The sequence below is a fragment of the Alternaria ethzedia genome (genome assembly GCF_023757985.1).
Source record: "Alternaria ethzedia strain BMP 0044 chromosome Unknown scaffold_5, whole genome shotgun sequence".
NCBI lineage: Eukaryota > Fungi > Ascomycota > Dothideomycetes > Pleosporales > Pleosporaceae > Alternaria > Alternaria ethzedia.
The window spans coordinates 156,878-173,663 of record NW_026056198.1 but is presented as its reverse complement, the minus strand read 5'-3'; the positions used below and the strand labels follow the sequence as shown (position 1 = coordinate 173,663).

The window sequence follows — 16,786 nt, the reverse complement described above, 5'->3', positions numbered from 1 at the left end:
GCCGACGAAGCTATATGGAGAATCGGCAGACCTGGTGGTCTCGCATCGAGCGCCAATCGGGTTTGGCTCTGGCCTGCATCGACTACGCTAGCGCATCGTACTGCCTTTTCGGGCCGTTTTGGTGGTCACCATCACCACCTTACTCAGAAAGGCTCGAATCGGGTACTAGACCGCATCCCATCAAACCGGTAGGATCACTTGCTTTGGTCGTATTGCGATTTTCCCAAGTCTAGGGCCGCAAGCCTCTTATTATCACTAGGGTTCACGCAGCAAACCGATGAGAACGCTACATCAGCATTCCCGTCTCCATATCGCTTTGGCAAGAGCTTGCCGAGCATGATAACAATTGATCGTTCGAAACGCTGGCCTTCTCCTATCACCTCGATGTTTGAGAAACAGGTCAAGCAATGCCGATATGGTGGAATTGGGTTCACGGGTCTTCACTATCGGACCTCAACACTGCATCGGGGTTGCCCCTGACTTTTCAGTGACTGAGAAGTACTCCAATTTCAAGCTTTGATCAGTAGCTTTATGTAATTGGTATCCTTTCGCATAGTAGCAACAATACCTGTCATCGATAGCGCTTTTTTAACCCATCTCCGTCGAAGCTCTCGCTTCACAATTTCTCACATTTCGCCAAGCGCTAATACATACGAAGGATCAGATTTCTGGACGAATCCCGGATGGCAACAACTCTCCGAAATGCTGTCACATCTTTCCGGAGCAACCAGCCATGGTGACACGCACTCAACACATTCGTATTTCCTCACGTACAACAATCACTATAGGCTAAAGACTGACGTATCAGTTTACGGATATGGGAACCGTCACCTTATTGACGTCCATTCATTCGTTGTGTTTCATGTTGCTGACGGACACGGCCGGTGCTGCACAGCGTCAGCACCTTAACAAGCGGCTGCATACCCTCCCTTTCCAGGTTTCCCCACACGACTCCGTTTAACCTTATATTGACGGAACAACCTCATATGAACGCGATTAACTCTGCATATGCGCGATCAAAGGACATAGGCCTTGTACACCCCGGATATCCGCTCAGCGCAGCATGCAGCCGCGGACAGGGAGCAGTCAATCACACTTTGGGCGACTGCCGCCTGACTTCATCTCCCCTCACTCATACTCTTCCAGCCTTCATAAACGTCGAGCAACATCACCAGACTTCGCCTCGATATTGCGATCGCTATACTGGCATGGCATAACGCTGATTCTGCTTCTATAGCAATCTAAAATCATCCCCATGACGATGTGGGGTTACGTGCTAATTGGACCTGCGGGTGATTAACGAAGCTGTTGTCTGTATGCCGTGATGATAGCTTTACCCAGAGTACACGTCCTTATACAGACGCGAAAGACTACACTGACACATATAAAGTCTACATAAAGGACTCGAGAGAACGAGCATCTGCTCACGAAACAACAGATTCAACCTCAACTAGTCATCTACCTGAGCTCTGCTTACCGCATCCACGATGAGGTATACGACCACTGCCGCCACTCTCCTTAGCCTCGCGACCACCTTCGCGCACCCTTCGCCCTCCGCCGACCCCCTTCGTGTCCTCCCACCGAACTGGTCGTTCACCATATCCTCCATCCGCGGCCCAGGCTGTCCAGACTCCGGCAAAAACGGCACAGTCTCGCGCACCACGCGCCCAACCTTTGGCTCTAACACCGTCGATGGCAGCGAGATCTACTACTGGTACATCGCATACCCATGGATGCGTGTCGACCTCGAGGCTGGCCCCCGCCATACATGGTGCGAGACGACGCTGGCATACAAGGAGTACAAGGATTTCGATAAGACTGCTGAGGCAGAAGACTATAAGCTGAGGCTGCACAAGAACGGTACAAAGGGCATCATGACGTACGAGCTTGATGAGGGAGTGCAGGTGTACTGGGACTTTGCTTACTACGTGGGCGAAGGGGTTGGAAGAACGGAGGTACGTTGTTCATGATACTGAACCCTCCATTAGTCAGACCATGTACTGACTCTTCCAATAGGTTGCCGACACCATTGACTTGACTGGCCCTGCTTCATCTGGTCCGTACGCTCAAGAACACTACTCCAACATCAGTTACCCACCCGAGCTTATTCCTCAGCCTAATTGCGGAAGTGGTACGTTCACCTTTCGCACGGAGATGTGGGTTCAAGGTAAGGAAGGTCAAAAGGGTGTGGTAGATAGCGAACACTCGTACAGCGAGGCGCTTGGTGACCAGTACTATGGCGCGCAGCAGGGGTTCAGTTATGATTGGGAGAAGTGTACATAAGGGTTACAGGATGAGAGCTATGCTTGGAGCTGAGAGGGCCAAAATTTACAATTGCCGCAGGGGAAAAGTTATTCGCGTTGTGAATGATCGATATGTCCAAAGAATATCAGTCGTGTTTTCAGCATCCTTCCTGTTTTCAAACATGCTGATGTGGAGTTCACCATCACAGTGAGTTTTCGTCGTTGACTAGCGATCTCGGCATAGCATCCACCATGATAACTTTGCATGATGCTATTGGGAATATCATGAGCTACACGCGTTCAGTATACAGCGCTAGAATACATTGGTCGTACATATCAATCATCGCTCTGCCAACATGTTCTTGATCTGCCGCCAGTAGCTGCCATCTACCTCCTTCTGCAATTCGTCCTTGGCTAGCCACTTGAAGTCTTGAAGACCAAGCTTGTTCTCCTTGAGGTTGACTTGGCCGGCCATGATGCGCGCCTTCAGGAAGAAGGTCTTGGAGCCATACTCCTTGAGATCGCCCGTGGGCTTGGGTTCGCGGTAGTCCACTTGGTGATGTCCAACTGGCACGTGGCCGACAAGCCAAGTGTTCATGTTGATGCCACCGGTGTGTGTGATGATACGACTCGCTGCCTGGTAGTTGTTAGCATCTCAGTAGATATTCGTAGGATGTGGTATTGCGTACGCCGTGCAGATTCTCCTCCTTCAAGCGATCCTGTGGGAACTGCCATTGCCCCTCCTTATTCTTAACAAGCAGGTATAGCGTTCTCTGAAGCGCGCGATTCAAGCTCTTTGTGTCGTTTTTCTGATCCGCTTCTGTTATCCTCGGCATTGGCTTCTCTACGGGCTCGCGCTCCATCTTCTTTGCGCCAGTAGTGTCCGATGCGTCCTCCAGGCCAGATTGCTCAGCGTCCTCGATCAGCTTGCCAACCTGGTGTTCAAAGTCGCTCTCTTGTGCTCCTACGAGGAGCTCGTCGTTCCATGCTTCGTCTCCGTAACCTTGGTATCGTCCGATGTCGCGGGCGGGGGTCAGCCGTTGCTTCATTTTCCGTTTCCATTCTAGATCTGCGGGTGTTCGCTTCTTTACGTAGAAGTATCTTGTGAAGGGTAGCGCAAGTCGTTCGTTCAATCGCCGTTGGTATAGGAAGAAGGCAGCTTCGAAAGGGTGGAGGTCGCGTGTTATTTGCGGGGGGCGGGACAAGACGACACCTGCGTTGACGGCGTAGGATGTTGACGGCGATACCTGGGCAACGGGAGGAATGTGTTGGGCAACTTGGTCCTCGGTTTGGACAGCCGCGGCGGCAGCGGATGCATATGTGCGGGCGACGGTGTCTCTACATGAGCGACATATTGATTGACCTTCGTTCGTCAGCGCTCCGGTTGCCTCTAGCCCCAATTGCATTCCATACCAGCTCTTGAGGCCAATCGCCTCGTTGTCTGCTGTCCGGCGTTCATTTCTCCCAGTGCCTTCCGCGGTATCTCGATGCAGCCGCTGCCATCTCGAGATCTCAGAAAAGTTCGGGGAGCGGAGGTGCATTGGGTCTAGCGGCATTACCTAAGCAGATATTCCGAGTTAACTTTTCTTCGGCGCGAACACCATCTCTTCTTCTCCACGGCACCTATCCTTATCCCCAGCATACTCGCATTGTCATGAGATCCTGGTCATTTAACGGTGCCTAGAGGGAGTCGAGCAGTCTTTTTCGCTAGCGGTACCTTCACAAATCCTAAGGTGTACGGCTAGATAGATTTTGCTCACATTCTTACGCGCTCAAGGACCTTATACGCTTGCATGCTTATCTATGTGACGACGTTATGTTTAAAACGGCACAACAGTCAGCTTATCCGCTGGCTCATGCGTTGCATGCGTCTATGTATGCTTTCAAGCAGAGCGGTCTTAGGTGTACCGTAACTATCGCCAGAATAACGTTGGCGGCTGATAACTTCACGCGCCTTTGCCCCCGTTCCATCCCCCGAGAGGGCGCACGATTAAAGACCCAAGTGACGTAGCGTAGCTGTACACATCATCTCAATATATCACATCTGATACCTTACTCCCGGGACAGTTGAAGGTGCATTATCGGTGTTTCCTTCCCCCGATCTCCAAGTCTTGGCATCGAAATTTGGGACTGGACGCGTTCTCGCCGCGCAGAGCTTAGACGCAGGCACACCACCACAACCCTGATACCCCTCACACGCCGCCAACATGTCTCTCACGATACCCAACGCTCCTAACGCCGGCTTATTCAAGCAGGGTTACCAGAAGTATGGCCCTTTGCAACCCCGCAATCACAGTAAACAACCAGCTAACCACCCCGCAACAGCTACGACGCCGAAGATGGCGCTGTTATTCGCAACATCGACGCCTGCCGGACGATTGCCCAGACCGTTCAGACCTCTCTCGGGCCCTATGGACGCAACAAGATCGTCATAAACCACCTTCAGAAAATGATCCTTACCTCAGACGCGGCGACGATACTGCGAGAACTCGAGGTTGTACACCCTGCGGCGAAGCTTCTCGTCATGGCCAGCCAGCAACAAGAGGCAGAGATGGGTGATGCGACAAATCTGGTCATCGTCCTGGCCGGCGAGCTGCTGAAGAAGGCGGAGGAGTTAATACGGATGGGCCTGAAGACAAGTGACATTGTCTTGGGTTACGAGAAGGCACAGCTTGCGGCTCTGCAGACACTGGAGGGTATGTCACTCACGCAAACTGGCAGCTGAATTGGGGCTAACCTATCGCAGAACTGGTATGCGACAAAGTCGAAGACATCCGCTCGCAGCAAGAACTCAGCAAAGCCATCCGCACCGTAGTCGCAGCCAAACAGTCGGGCAGCGAAGACTTCCTCGCTGACCTCGTCGCCGAAGCCGTTCTCGCCGTCCTCCCCAAGAACCCCGTCAACTTCAATGTCGACAACGTCCGCGTAGTAAAGATCATGGGTGGTGCCCTGGAGCAGAGCAAGGTCGTCAAGGGCATGGTCTTCGCAAGACAGCCAGACGGTACCGTCACAAAGGCGACAAAGGCCAAGGTCGGAGTCTTCTCATGTCCTATCGACATTTCCCAGACTGAGACCAAGGGCACGGTACTATTGCACAACGCAAAGGAGATGATGGACTTCACAAAGGGCGAGGAGCAGCAGGTGGAGCAGGTCATCAAGGAGCTCCACGACTCCGGTATGAGGGTCGTTGTTGCTGGCTCGACCATCGGAGAACTGGCCCTTCACTACCTCAACCGCTACAACATCCTCGTCATCAAGGTTCTCTCCAAATTCGAGCTTCGACGGTTATGCAGGGTAGTCGGTGCTACGCCGCTCGCTCGTCTCGGTGCACCTATGCCAGATGAGATGGGTACTATCGACGTCGTTGAGACACTGGAAATTGGCGGTGACCGCGTCACAGTATTCAGACAGGAGAATGAGCAGACACGGACCGCGACTCTGGTTCTACGCGGCGCTACTCAGAACCACCTCGACGACGTTGAGCGGGCGATTGACGACGGTGTCAACGTGGTCAAGGCCATCACCCGTGATCCTCGACTGGTCCCAGGTGCTGGAGCAACAGAGATGCAGCTTGTTGAGAAGATCAAGGCCATTGCGGACAAGACATCCGGTCTGGCGCAATACTCTATCCGCAAGTACGCTGAAGCTTTCGAGGTCATTCCACGAACTCTCGCAGAGTCAGCCGGTCTGGACGCAACTGAGGTTCTCGCCAAGCTGTACGTCGCACACGCTGCACAGAAAGGCAGGAAAGACGACGAGTGGACTGTCGGTGTCGATATTGAGAACGACGACAACACCGGTACACTCGATGCCAAGGAAGAGGGCATTCTCGATCTCTGGGTCAGCAAGATGTGGGCCATTAAGCTCGCTACCGAGGCTGCGAGGACGGTTCTCAGTGTCGACCAGATCATTGTCGCAAGGCAAGCTGGTGGACCCAAGATGCCTGGAAAGGCGCAGCCGGGCAACTGGGACCAAGATGATTAAACTCCGTTGCCGGTATGAGGGGTAGTGTATAATGACATCGACTAGACGCTATTGAAGCACCAGACGAATGATATCTTCGTTCTACCTCACCGGGTTTCGGCTGTTCACGTGTCACGTATATCATGGTATGGAAGTACCGAATGCTTCTGAGCGAACCCGACCAACTATGGAGCTGATGTGATCATTTGTCCGGCTTCTCGGGCACTCGTGGGGTTGTCCTTAACATGATGTCTCTTCGACCCAAGCTACCAAAACCCAGAGCTCGTACCAGGATGTTGGTCCGTTGGCTTTCATTGGATTACGAACATGAGGGTTGTTTTTCTTCTTCAGCTCAGTTCTGAGCTCACATACGGTACTTGTGTGGTCTTACTTTGATCCTGGTCTAGCTGGAAACTTGCAGTAGCAGTCCAATCAATCCTCGCCGCGGAAGCGGCCTTATCTACCCCTCGTTGATTCTGAACGCAATCCTTCAGCCAAGAGCATGCAGAGTTTATCGATTCTTGCTCTAGCATTACAGCTATGTCAACCCTTACTGCAGACTTGCCCAGGGCCTGGTTGGCATGAACAGCAGACGTTACTACCCGAGATGCATGATGCATCGGCACCCAGCTCCCACTCCCGCTGCTTCCATAGATCACGCGGTCCGTGTTTCGCGCTTGGCCCGACAGAGGCATGATCCGCGACAATGATGCAGCAGGATGCTGGGTGAACGCGACAGATCGCTTTCCTTTTTGTTCTTCCAGTATTCTCCTATAAGCATAATTTCCACGGAAGTGCCGAATCGCTTGGCGTCTGGCGAAGTATACAAAGCCGCCCCTTTCGCCCCGATCTATCTGTACGCCACATTCCTCGTGTTTTCCAACATATCGCTCTTCGCTCGATCAACGTATACGCGTCAATACCGAACACATCTACTGAGCACTTTGCTCAATGCGCAGGTCGTAAACTGTGGTATGGTCTTCAAATCTAGTTAGCCCTTTTTGACTAACTGTTCGATAGTCGAGAACATCATCAACGCTGTCCTGCCGAGCACCAATATCCCATTCATCGCCCTACTGTATCTCGCTGTGAGTTCCCTACCTACACCCATCCCCCATCCCCCATCACCACATATCCACATATCCACATATCTACATACCCCCATCTCCACACCACCACATCTCCCCAAAGCCGGTCTCAACCCCTACGCCTCACGGTGCAGGTCCTTTGGTGTTAAAAATTATTTGTGTCACTTATTGTTACTCCAATGGAACGACTATAATCTCAAGATTATCTAGACTTAGACATCATTCCGCTTGAACCTCTTTTGAGGATCGCGATGAGAACGGCATATTTGCCGATCTGTCAGTCTGGGACGTTCAGCAGCCACTACGATGGGTCCAGTCGTCTCTGTGTTCATCGATCTGCATGCATAATGCATTGATTGGAACTTGAGATGAGAGGTACCCATCGTGTCTTCTGCTGAACTCGTCGTTCACTCAATGTTATTTGATCTCTCAAAGATCTCTCAATGACCTCGTCGATACATCGTTATCACGTTGTCGCCACATCAATGTTACATATCATTTGATAGTATTCTTTTTGAATATTATCATCTGCTCGTCACGAGGTGGTAGTATCTCGCTTGTTGACCGGCAGCGAGACACTATCATCTCTGGCAAACAAAGTCAGCACTCTTGAACGCCTTCAAGCGTATAGAGAAACCGACTGACCGATATAGATTGCCTGGTATGCAATCTCCAATCTCTTCTATGCGCTTAAAGCTAACTTTCTATAGAAGCTCCCTCTTACGCACCCACAGAATTCACCATGCGATATTCCCCTCCGCAGCAAAATGCGGACCTTGGTCCCAAGGGTTCAATCAGACTTCAGGCGACTAGAAGGAAGGCGATAAATTCGGTCACCCCCATTCGCAACGCCAGTGGGATTCAGAAGGGTTGGAAAAGGTCCGCTTCAACCAGGACCCACCCCAGGTTCCCGGTGGATGGTGCTCTCGATAAATTCAACTTCTCCATGCAAGAGGACGGTGGCGCTAGCGACGATGACGAGGTAGGTATAGAGGGGGAGATCCGTGTCAGTTGCCCATTTCACAAGCATGATCCGAAGGCGCACCAGTTATCATCGTGCAAAGGGAAGGGGTATCTTGAGCTTGCCAAGTTGAAGTATGTCTGCGTTCAAAATCAGAACTCTTCACCGACTTGGGTTTTAACATACAGCAGAGATCATTTGAAACAAGTACACGGTTTGTCGTGGGAACGCCTCAATGCCGATTTCAACTTCAAGACAAAAGACTACAAAACTCTCGGAACACTAGAGGAGAAGTGGAGATTGGTTTACCGCCGCCTATTTCCCGAAGAGGCCGAACATTCCATACCTTTACCTTGGGCCAATGAATATCGTGGCCAGTTTGATGGACTTATCTCCGGGCTTGTGAGCGTTGTAGGTCGCCGAGCAATGGAAGAAAAAGCCTTTCAAGAAGGGGTTCTCAATTTTGCGCGCACATGGGTACACGAACGTCAATCTGCAAGATCGAATCCAGTCGATTCGGCAGTGGATTTCATGACGAACCCTTCGAGCCCGACCATGCACACCCCCCTATCACCGCCCGTGTCTCACGAGAATTCCTTCCAAACGACCACGGATGACGAGGGCTACTGCGGTCAAAGCCCTAGGCTTGCCAACAAAACCAGCACAAATCTCGATGCGTACGCATCAGCGGCTGCAGACCCCTGGTCATTCGAACAAGTCTTCAACGCGGACCCAATTTCAACCAGCAACAACCAGGAACGGAACATCAGATCACAGCCTTTGTCGGCCATTTCGACAGATGGAGTCACGTCGCTGGAGGACGTTGCGTGCTCTAGTCTACCACCCGCACCGATCCTTCAGTCACACGCTGGTAGCGCTTATCACAGGTACGCTCCATCGAATGCGAATGTCAGTTCGTCTCCGACGTACAGCTACTCTCTCGGCGACCACGGCATCACTTCTTACCCTCGTGTTGAAACAAGAAACCCCGCTCAACGGACACCATACCTTTCAGATCCCGTTTTGAACTCGGGATTTAGTTTGGATGAAACTTCGGAATCGCTATCCGCAATCCACCCCAGCTTCGAAGCGCAAAATCACACACAAACAGCCCTATCGCTTCCAAGCTTATGTCTCAACAACGCGAACGATTATCTCGATATGGAGAACATGGAACACAAATACGAACCCAACATCGACGAAGGTATCTTTGATCTGGAGGCACTGCACTCCGCATGATTCTGATGCTTGTGGAATCATTTGCACAGTCAACATGTTTATCGGCGTTGGTGCGTGGACAGGCGCATGGAGGGTTTATATCGTATCTATCTTATTACAGGAGTCGAAAGGGGCGTCCTGAATGGCGAACATGACAAGCAAATTGCTTCCGGTGCCTGTAAACAGCGACATGCGTGATGTTTGTTGATCTCTGCTTGTGTTTGATGGGCCCTCATGACTGGTTGTTCGAAAGCACCTTACCACACAAAAGAAACGGAACAACGATTGCCTAATAAGACGTGAGACGCCGGTGATGCCTTCTTCACGTCGGTTGCAGTGCACCAAAAGAGCTCTCCGACCCTGTCATGGCCAATGTGGAAGACATGATCTCGCAAGTTGCAGAAGTGGACGCAGTCTGGAAGAAGCCTCGAGAGGGTATGGTCACATTGCGCTTATCGGGAACGAATCAAGAAAAGGTTGTCGACATGAAGAGGACACTGGAGGCCCTGCTTTCAGGAAGAATAGCGACCACGGGACTAGATGGTCATGCTGAGCGATACGAGATCTGGCACGACTTCTTCGCAACACTATCTGGAGCTGGGTGGCTACAGGACCTAGCACGAGAAAACGGTGTGGTCATCATGAGTGATAGGTTCCAACAGCGTCTGCGCGTTCATGATCCTGAACAGGATGATGCACGCATGGGGCTTGTTGAGCACACCCTTGCAGAGAAAGCCAGCATGCAGAGCCCAGAGGAAGAAAGGATCACTATCCAATTCGATTTGAGAAACTTTCAAAAGATTCTTAGGTCGGGCATGGTTGCCCGGGCTCGGGACAAATTGGGCGAGTCAAAAGTCAGCCTTGATGTGCTGAAGAAAACACTGGTTCTTCGTTGCCCTGAGCAAACCGCCTGGCTGCTGCTTACATCTGAGCCGAACTTATTCCCACCACCACAACACATATGTCCCATCTGTCGCGATGCGACGAACGACGTTAAGCTCTCCAAATGCGGCCACTATACCTGCAAGGAATGCTTCGATCGTCAACTGGAGGTAGCTTCATCCGACCTAAGCGACGATTACTTTCCCCTAGTATGTTGGCACGAAGACTGCGAACAACCACTAGCCATCGCAGACCTGCATAAATACGCTACCGGAACAATGATTGATGCGTTGCTCAAGGCATCGTTAACTCATCATATCCGATACTTTTCAGATATCTATCGCAATTGTCGAGCGCCTGACTGCAAAGCAGTGTATCGGCGCGACGCATCTTGTAAGATCTTCACATGCCCTACATGTCTGACCCAGACGTGCACTCTATGCCATGCAGAGCCCCATGTCGGTTTGACTTGCGCAGAATCGCATGTCCTCAAGAATAAGCATAACGAGCAGCTTCTGGACGAGTACAAAGCGGTCGCTGGTACGAAAGAATGCCAAAATTGCGCCACACTTATCGAGAAAGTCGACGGATGCAACCACGTCGAGTGCAACGTCTGTCACGGACACATATGCTGGGTGTGTCTCGAGGTCTTCTCACAAATGGGGGCAGTGTACCAGCACATGAACGACGCGCATGGAGGAAATGGGCTGGTGGAATGAACGGACGACGAAGACAGCGACTCCGACAGTGATGACGATGAACGGGAGGATGAAAACGATATCGCAGACTTGATTTGAGCGCATGCTCTGATTGAGAAACCTCTTGTGTGCCTTGTGGATGGGATCTGGAGGTGTTCAAGGGTCCATTGGGGAGTAGGTGGGATATCGCATTCTTCATTCAATGTGACTAAATTCCATAAACGCGAAACGAATAAAGCTTGTGAATGGAAAAGACAGTAGTGATTGATAAATCCTTGGATCAGCAAGCGGAAATGCAGCGTCCTTGAGCATCAGAGCCAATGAGAGCTGCCGATGCCTTGGCGATGTGCTTACGAACTGTCGGTCTCACGGATCTGTGGGCATCCGACCGGCGGGTCTGCCCTTCCCTCATTACAAACCTCGCTTGTGTGCTATCGCGACGCGTTAACGGCCGACACAGCGAGGAAGTGTCTGTAGGGCCTTACGTTGATGTGACTGGGATTCAGTGCTTGATTACAAGTTTCCCGAAAAATTGGTCCGTCGTTCAGGTGATGACAAGCGCTCGGTGCATACGCGGTTGAGGAGGTGAGTATATGTAGAGCAAGGCATCGTCGGCTTTCAGATCATTCAACACATCGCATCTCAACATCCCACTTCCAGACATATTGAACATATCACACATCATCTTTTATCTTTACTTCTACGTTACTTTCTGGCCTCCTGCACGACCAATTTCACGATGTCAGAACAACGCAACATTGTCGTTGTTGGCGCATCAGGCGCGGGCATACAGGCAACCCATTACATCCTGAAGCACATTCTACCAGCTCTCAAGGCAAAGAATGACGCCGAGTATCATGTCTACAACATCTCGCCATCTTCACAGTGGTACTTCAGGGTTGCCTCTCCACGAGTGGCAGCTTCTACCGAGCGCATGTCGACCGACAAGGTCCTCTTCGATCTGCATGAGGGCTTCAAGCAATACTCCAAAGACGACTTTACTTTCATCGAAGCCTCTGCTACGGGTCTAGAGCCATCATCGCGGCGCCTCCTATTTCGCAGCAACAAGGAACAAGAAGACGAATCATTGACGTATCACGCCCTCGTCGTGGCAACTGGAAGCAAGACTTATTTCCAAGCTTTCTCGATGAGCGCCGATGCTCAAAGTACCCTGAACGCGATCAGCTCGGCAAATGAGCAAATCGCATCGGCAAAGAAGATTGTTATCGTTGGCGGAGGTGCGACAGGCGTAGAATTCGCGGGCGAGGTTGCTGAGCATCGCAACGGCAAGCCAGGGTGGTTCAGCAAGGTGCAGCCAAAAGTTGACGTTACGCTGATCACATCGGACAAGCAGCTTCTCCCCGGTCTCCGGCCTGCAATTGCCAAAGTTGCAGAGCAGAAACTCAAAGCGCTCGGGGTAGAGATCGTCTACAACACGCGAGTGGTTGATTCAACGCAGACAAAAGATGGTCGCACGGCGCTGACCCTCAAGGACGGTGGCAAGCTTGAAGCAGACCTCTACGTTCCCGCTTACGGCGTTCAACCAAACTCGTCGTGGCTGCCAGATCAATTGCTCAATGAAAAGGGCTACCTCGTAACGAACGATTCCACCCTTCGCGTCGACATTGCAGGCCCCCGTGTCTACGGCTTCGGCGACATCGCATCATATTCGCGCAACAACTACTGGGACATTAACCTGGCTCTGCCTACCCTAGTCACCAACATCAAGCGCGACCTGCTCTCTTACAACCCCATGCTTCCAGAGGCGAAACCCAAGGGCAAGGACAGAGTGTACACGGCTAACACGACCGAGTCTATGGTTGTCCCCATCGGTAGCGGAGGCGGTGTTGGTGCCGTTTTTGGATGGAAGGTACCTTCATTCTTCGTGTGGATTCTGAAGGGGAGGGATTACATGTTGGGGATGAGTGGGCTGCCGACGCTGAATGGGGACAAGGTCAAGAAGGAGGTCAAGTGGACGAAGGAGGAGGCTGCGATCTGAGTTTGACTGTATGCATGGCGAATTTTCCTATTCTCATAGCTTGCGATGTTTCCGTGTCCTTTGCAGTTGTAGAATCTTGGTAATGTTAATAATGCTTAATATCACATGCGCTTTCCCGAGACTCTTTGTGTGTTGTGGATGATGACTGCTCTGCGGAGAAGGATGCAACGCGATTGGTTTCGAGCTCGCTCCACGACGGCGCGCTCCGCGTCGACATCACTCCTTTCCACCCTTGGACCCCACGTACACGGCGCAAATGCGGGGTGAGTAGGACATCAAATGGATTTCGTACGTCTTCGCCCTGCTGCAGCTATGGTTCGCGCACTGACGACAGCAAGTGGGTGAGGCTACTCGGCGGGTCGTCCCAGAAGAAGAAGCAGGCCGCCCCGAACAACCCGCAACAGCGGCTGGCACGCTTCCGCCAGCGCTACAATCAGATACTGGTACGCCTGGCTGAGCAACTCGAAATGCTGCGAGTCTGACACATGGCAGCAAACATGGCAGAAGTCGACCAACCTCGCCCACGACCGCGAAGCGCTGGGCAACATCCGGCGCGGCTTCCAGGCCCTCACAGCCATCCTCAGCGACGAGTCGCGATCCCCCGCGCCGCACATGTGCCTCCAGTTCGCCGCCGCCCAGCAGATATACACGGCCGTCTCCAAGATCGCGGCGACGGCACACGACGAGGGTACCGTTAGGGACGCCGTGGCCTTCTACAATGCCCTCATCGACAGCGAGGAAGAGGACTTCCTCGAGAACGACGTCTTCGCCGCCTCGCTCATGAACTTCATCGACCGCACAGTCGGATCTGGCAGCATGGGCATAGGAGAGGACATCGAGGCCGACATCGTGGAGCTGCTCTTCGGCATCGCAGCCAAGATCCGGCTACAGCCAGAGATTCTGCATGTCTGGTTCACGACTACATCCGCAAACAGCGAGGGACGAGTGCTGAATCCCAAAACCGATTTCGCCGGCGTCACACAGAAAGAGGACTTCCCGTTGTGCTATCAGCTCATCGACCATGTCCACCACGAAGGCCGTATCGGGGATTTTGCGCGCACCGGACTGCTGTACATATTCGAGTCTGCGTCCAGGTCCATGGATCTGGAACAGTGGATCGTCAATAGTGATCTGCCTACGCTCATGGCGACTGGCTTGGGAGCACTTTACAGCCAGATGAGCAGGTATGAAGCGCACCGAACCCGAGACAACGAAGCTAACATTCCCCAGAAAGCTGTCGATACTCCACCCCGCGCATGACCTGCCTCCTGTCTTACTACTCTCCGACTACACCGAGATGCAGCCCAATCCACAAGCAGAGAACTTCTTCACACCCGACTTCCAGAGCCATCTTCTCACCTTCTTGTCTTACCTTGCCTTCTGGCAAGATGTGCTCGAGCATTGCAGATCTCTGGATGTCAGAGTAACATTGATTGACCACTTCCAAGCTTTGTTCCTCCAGCAGCTATTGTGTGTTACTCTCATATGTCTTCAATATGTACACAGCTGACTCCGTGCAGATACCCTTCACTACTTGAGTCGTCCGACGCCGATGGCGGTTCATCCGTCGCAGTACTTACGTACCTTCGCCATATACTAGATGCGCTTGACCACCCCGAGCTCGTGCACATGATGCTTCAGTATCTACTCGCACTCCTGGACTACGCGTCTACCACGACACCACGGTCCCCCGCAGCTGTCAAGCGCCGTCAGTCACTTATGCTGCTTACTGCATCGGATAAGGATGAAGACAAATTGAACCCATCCTTGTTTAATCTGGTCGACTTGGTCTTGGGAAGCACCGCATCGCGCAATCCACAGACGGTCATTGCATCATTGAAGTTGACGACTGTGATACTGAGCAAAAGCCATGGATACGCTCTCGGATCTCTCGTCAAGGTGATGAACTTGCATCATAAAGAACACAATAGAACTGTTGGATCCCTGAACAAGGAGCTTGAGCTGTACCTAAACCTCGCCATCGATCTCGCCGGCTTGGAAGGTGTTGATGAAGCGTACGAGAACTATCTAAAAGATACTCTGAGTTTGTTGGAGTCACATCCCTGCTCTTTGAAGACCATCGCTTTACCCACGACGTCATCGAAGAGTCCAGGATACTTCGACTCGACGGAAGCTTCAGCTAGAGAGGTGGATCCACATCAGTTGCTTCCAGAAGATCCGCTCTTCCAGTCTCTCATGGATTTACTTCTGAGGTTCCTTACGAACGATGTCGAGACAAATCTGGCGCTTACTGAAGCATTGATTACGCTCGGCACCTGCTCACAACTGCGTCTGGAAGGATGGTTATCCGTGGATCCTGCCGACTACCACTTCGAAAGCGACAGTCCTGAAGTCGAGTCGTTCACGAATGACAATTTGCGCGCCATGTTCCTGGCAGAAAGGTTTCCGAAATGGGAGCCCTCTGCTACCCCTCAGCTGTTTGCATGTCTGCAACGTCTCCAGGCGCAAGTCGATGCCCTGCGCAGCGATATCAAGGACTGGGACGAGCACGTCGCGAACCGTAAGCATGCCTTCCGCTTCCATCAGGATCTCGTAGAGGAGTCAAAAATGTCGACGCCCCAGTCAAAGCCTGCGCGACCTCCCTCAGAAACTCCAGCTGGATCTTGGACGCCGCAAATACCACAACACGTACGTAACCAACCGACGACCCCCTCCAGAGCGCAATCTCCGAGAGGCAGGAAGGAAACTCTTTCTGAAGCAAGGAACACCCCCACTACATCACCCGCACCATCAAGATATGGAGGCCAGACGCTCGTTGGTTCACCTGCCCGAGCATCGTCCCCTATGTCAGGAACATACGCCGTACAGCAGCCTTCTTTGATGTCCGACGTCGATGCTAGCATATCACAGATCAGGATGAGTCAGTTCGGCAAGAGACGCATTCGCTTCCGCCGGCCGGCTGGATCGAAGGAGGTAGAAGTCATGCTATCGAAGTTCCAACCACCACCAAAGGAACCTTCTGATGAAGCGGCGACTGGTGCTGAGGATACAGAAGACGATGATATTCGAGAGGCGAGCTTGCTGCACATCATCACAAACGTGGTCATACTGCAGAACTTTGTGTTGGAGCTGGTTGCGTTGATGCAGGTTAGGTCAAGCCTGTTCAATGAGGTCAGATTCATCTGATTGTAGGTTTGCCGAGGGAAGCGTTTGATGTAGTAAGAATATACCCATTTTCATCTCTTCTTCAGTACGTCCCGAGGAACATATTGTAGACCAGTCAAGATTACCTAGGCATCTTCCGAGGCATCTTCGCGCACGTGCACGTCGGCCGCTTTCGGGATGGGCTCTGCAGCGGAGAGTTTCCGACAGCCCCTCCAACGTCATCTCCCACACTTTCACATGTCGATCATTCCACCCCTCATCCATCATCAGACGCTCGCCTACACGAGCTTGTGAAAGCGCGAACCCGGAAACACGCGAGACTCGAATTCAGGCATAACACCAGGATTGCATGTGCTATCATCCCAAGCAGGCCATGATGAACGGCCAATTGCTTGGGCAGCTGGGCAACTGTGGCTCGGCAACGTAATTCCTCGAGCCGATCGCCGGCCGAACGACATCAGCGCATCGTAACTTCCGCTCGCCCACCCAAGGCGAAATCCGGGGTTTGCCAAGGTACCCCATTGTTTGCCAGCTGCCAGACAAACGCGTGCCAGTCGACACTAAGACACGCGGTCTGGGCTCACGCAAGGGCCGAGGCTGGCGGAGCA

General features: G+C 52.3%; 5 protein-coding genes across 5 annotated transcripts; 4 read left to right on the top strand and 1 right to left on the bottom strand.

Annotated features, from left to right (window-relative positions):
- Positions 1 to 1,487: 1,487 nt before the first annotated feature.
- J4E87_002790 (uncharacterized protein) lies at positions 1,488 to 2,283 on the top strand (the record flags this gene model as incomplete). Its single annotated transcript, XM_049374424.1, has 2 exons — positions 1,488 to 1,955; positions 2,017 to 2,283. 2 exons carry the CDS (start codon positions 1,488 to 1,490, stop codon positions 2,281 to 2,283), a joined length of 735 nt encoding a protein of 244 aa, XP_049235415.1.
- Positions 2,284 to 2,583: 300 nt separating this feature from the next.
- J4E87_002789 (uncharacterized protein) lies at positions 2,584 to 3,784 on the bottom strand (the record flags this gene model as incomplete). Its single annotated transcript, XM_049374423.1, has 2 exons — positions 2,584 to 2,880; positions 2,933 to 3,784. 2 exons carry the CDS (start codon positions 3,782 to 3,784, stop codon positions 2,584 to 2,586), a joined length of 1,149 nt encoding a protein of 382 aa, XP_049235414.1.
- Positions 3,785 to 4,450: 666 nt separating this feature from the next.
- Positions 4,451 to 6,227, top strand: CCT8 (T-complex protein 1 subunit theta; the record flags this gene model as incomplete). Its single annotated transcript, XM_049374422.1, has 3 exons — positions 4,451 to 4,509; positions 4,569 to 4,939; positions 4,990 to 6,227. The coding sequence occupies 3 exons, from the start codon at positions 4,451 to 4,453 to the stop codon at positions 6,225 to 6,227; spliced, it is 1,668 nt and encodes a 555-aa protein (XP_049235413.1).
- A 5,565-nt stretch (positions 6,228 to 11,792) lies between these two features.
- On the top strand, positions 11,793 to 13,052 carry J4E87_002787 (uncharacterized protein; the record flags this gene model as incomplete). Its single annotated transcript, XM_049374421.1, has 1 exon — positions 11,793 to 13,052. One exon carries the CDS (start codon positions 11,793 to 11,795, stop codon positions 13,050 to 13,052), a length of 1,260 nt encoding a protein of 419 aa, XP_049235412.1.
- Positions 13,053 to 13,308: 256 nt separating this feature from the next.
- Positions 13,309 to 16,199, top strand: J4E87_002786 (uncharacterized protein; the record flags this gene model as incomplete). Its single annotated transcript, XM_049374420.1, has 5 exons — positions 13,309 to 13,319; positions 13,387 to 13,495; positions 13,545 to 14,236; positions 14,283 to 14,522; positions 14,573 to 16,199. 5 exons carry the CDS (start codon positions 13,309 to 13,311, stop codon positions 16,197 to 16,199), a joined length of 2,679 nt encoding a protein of 892 aa, XP_049235411.1.
- Between the last annotated feature and the right edge of the window lie 587 nt (positions 16,200 to 16,786).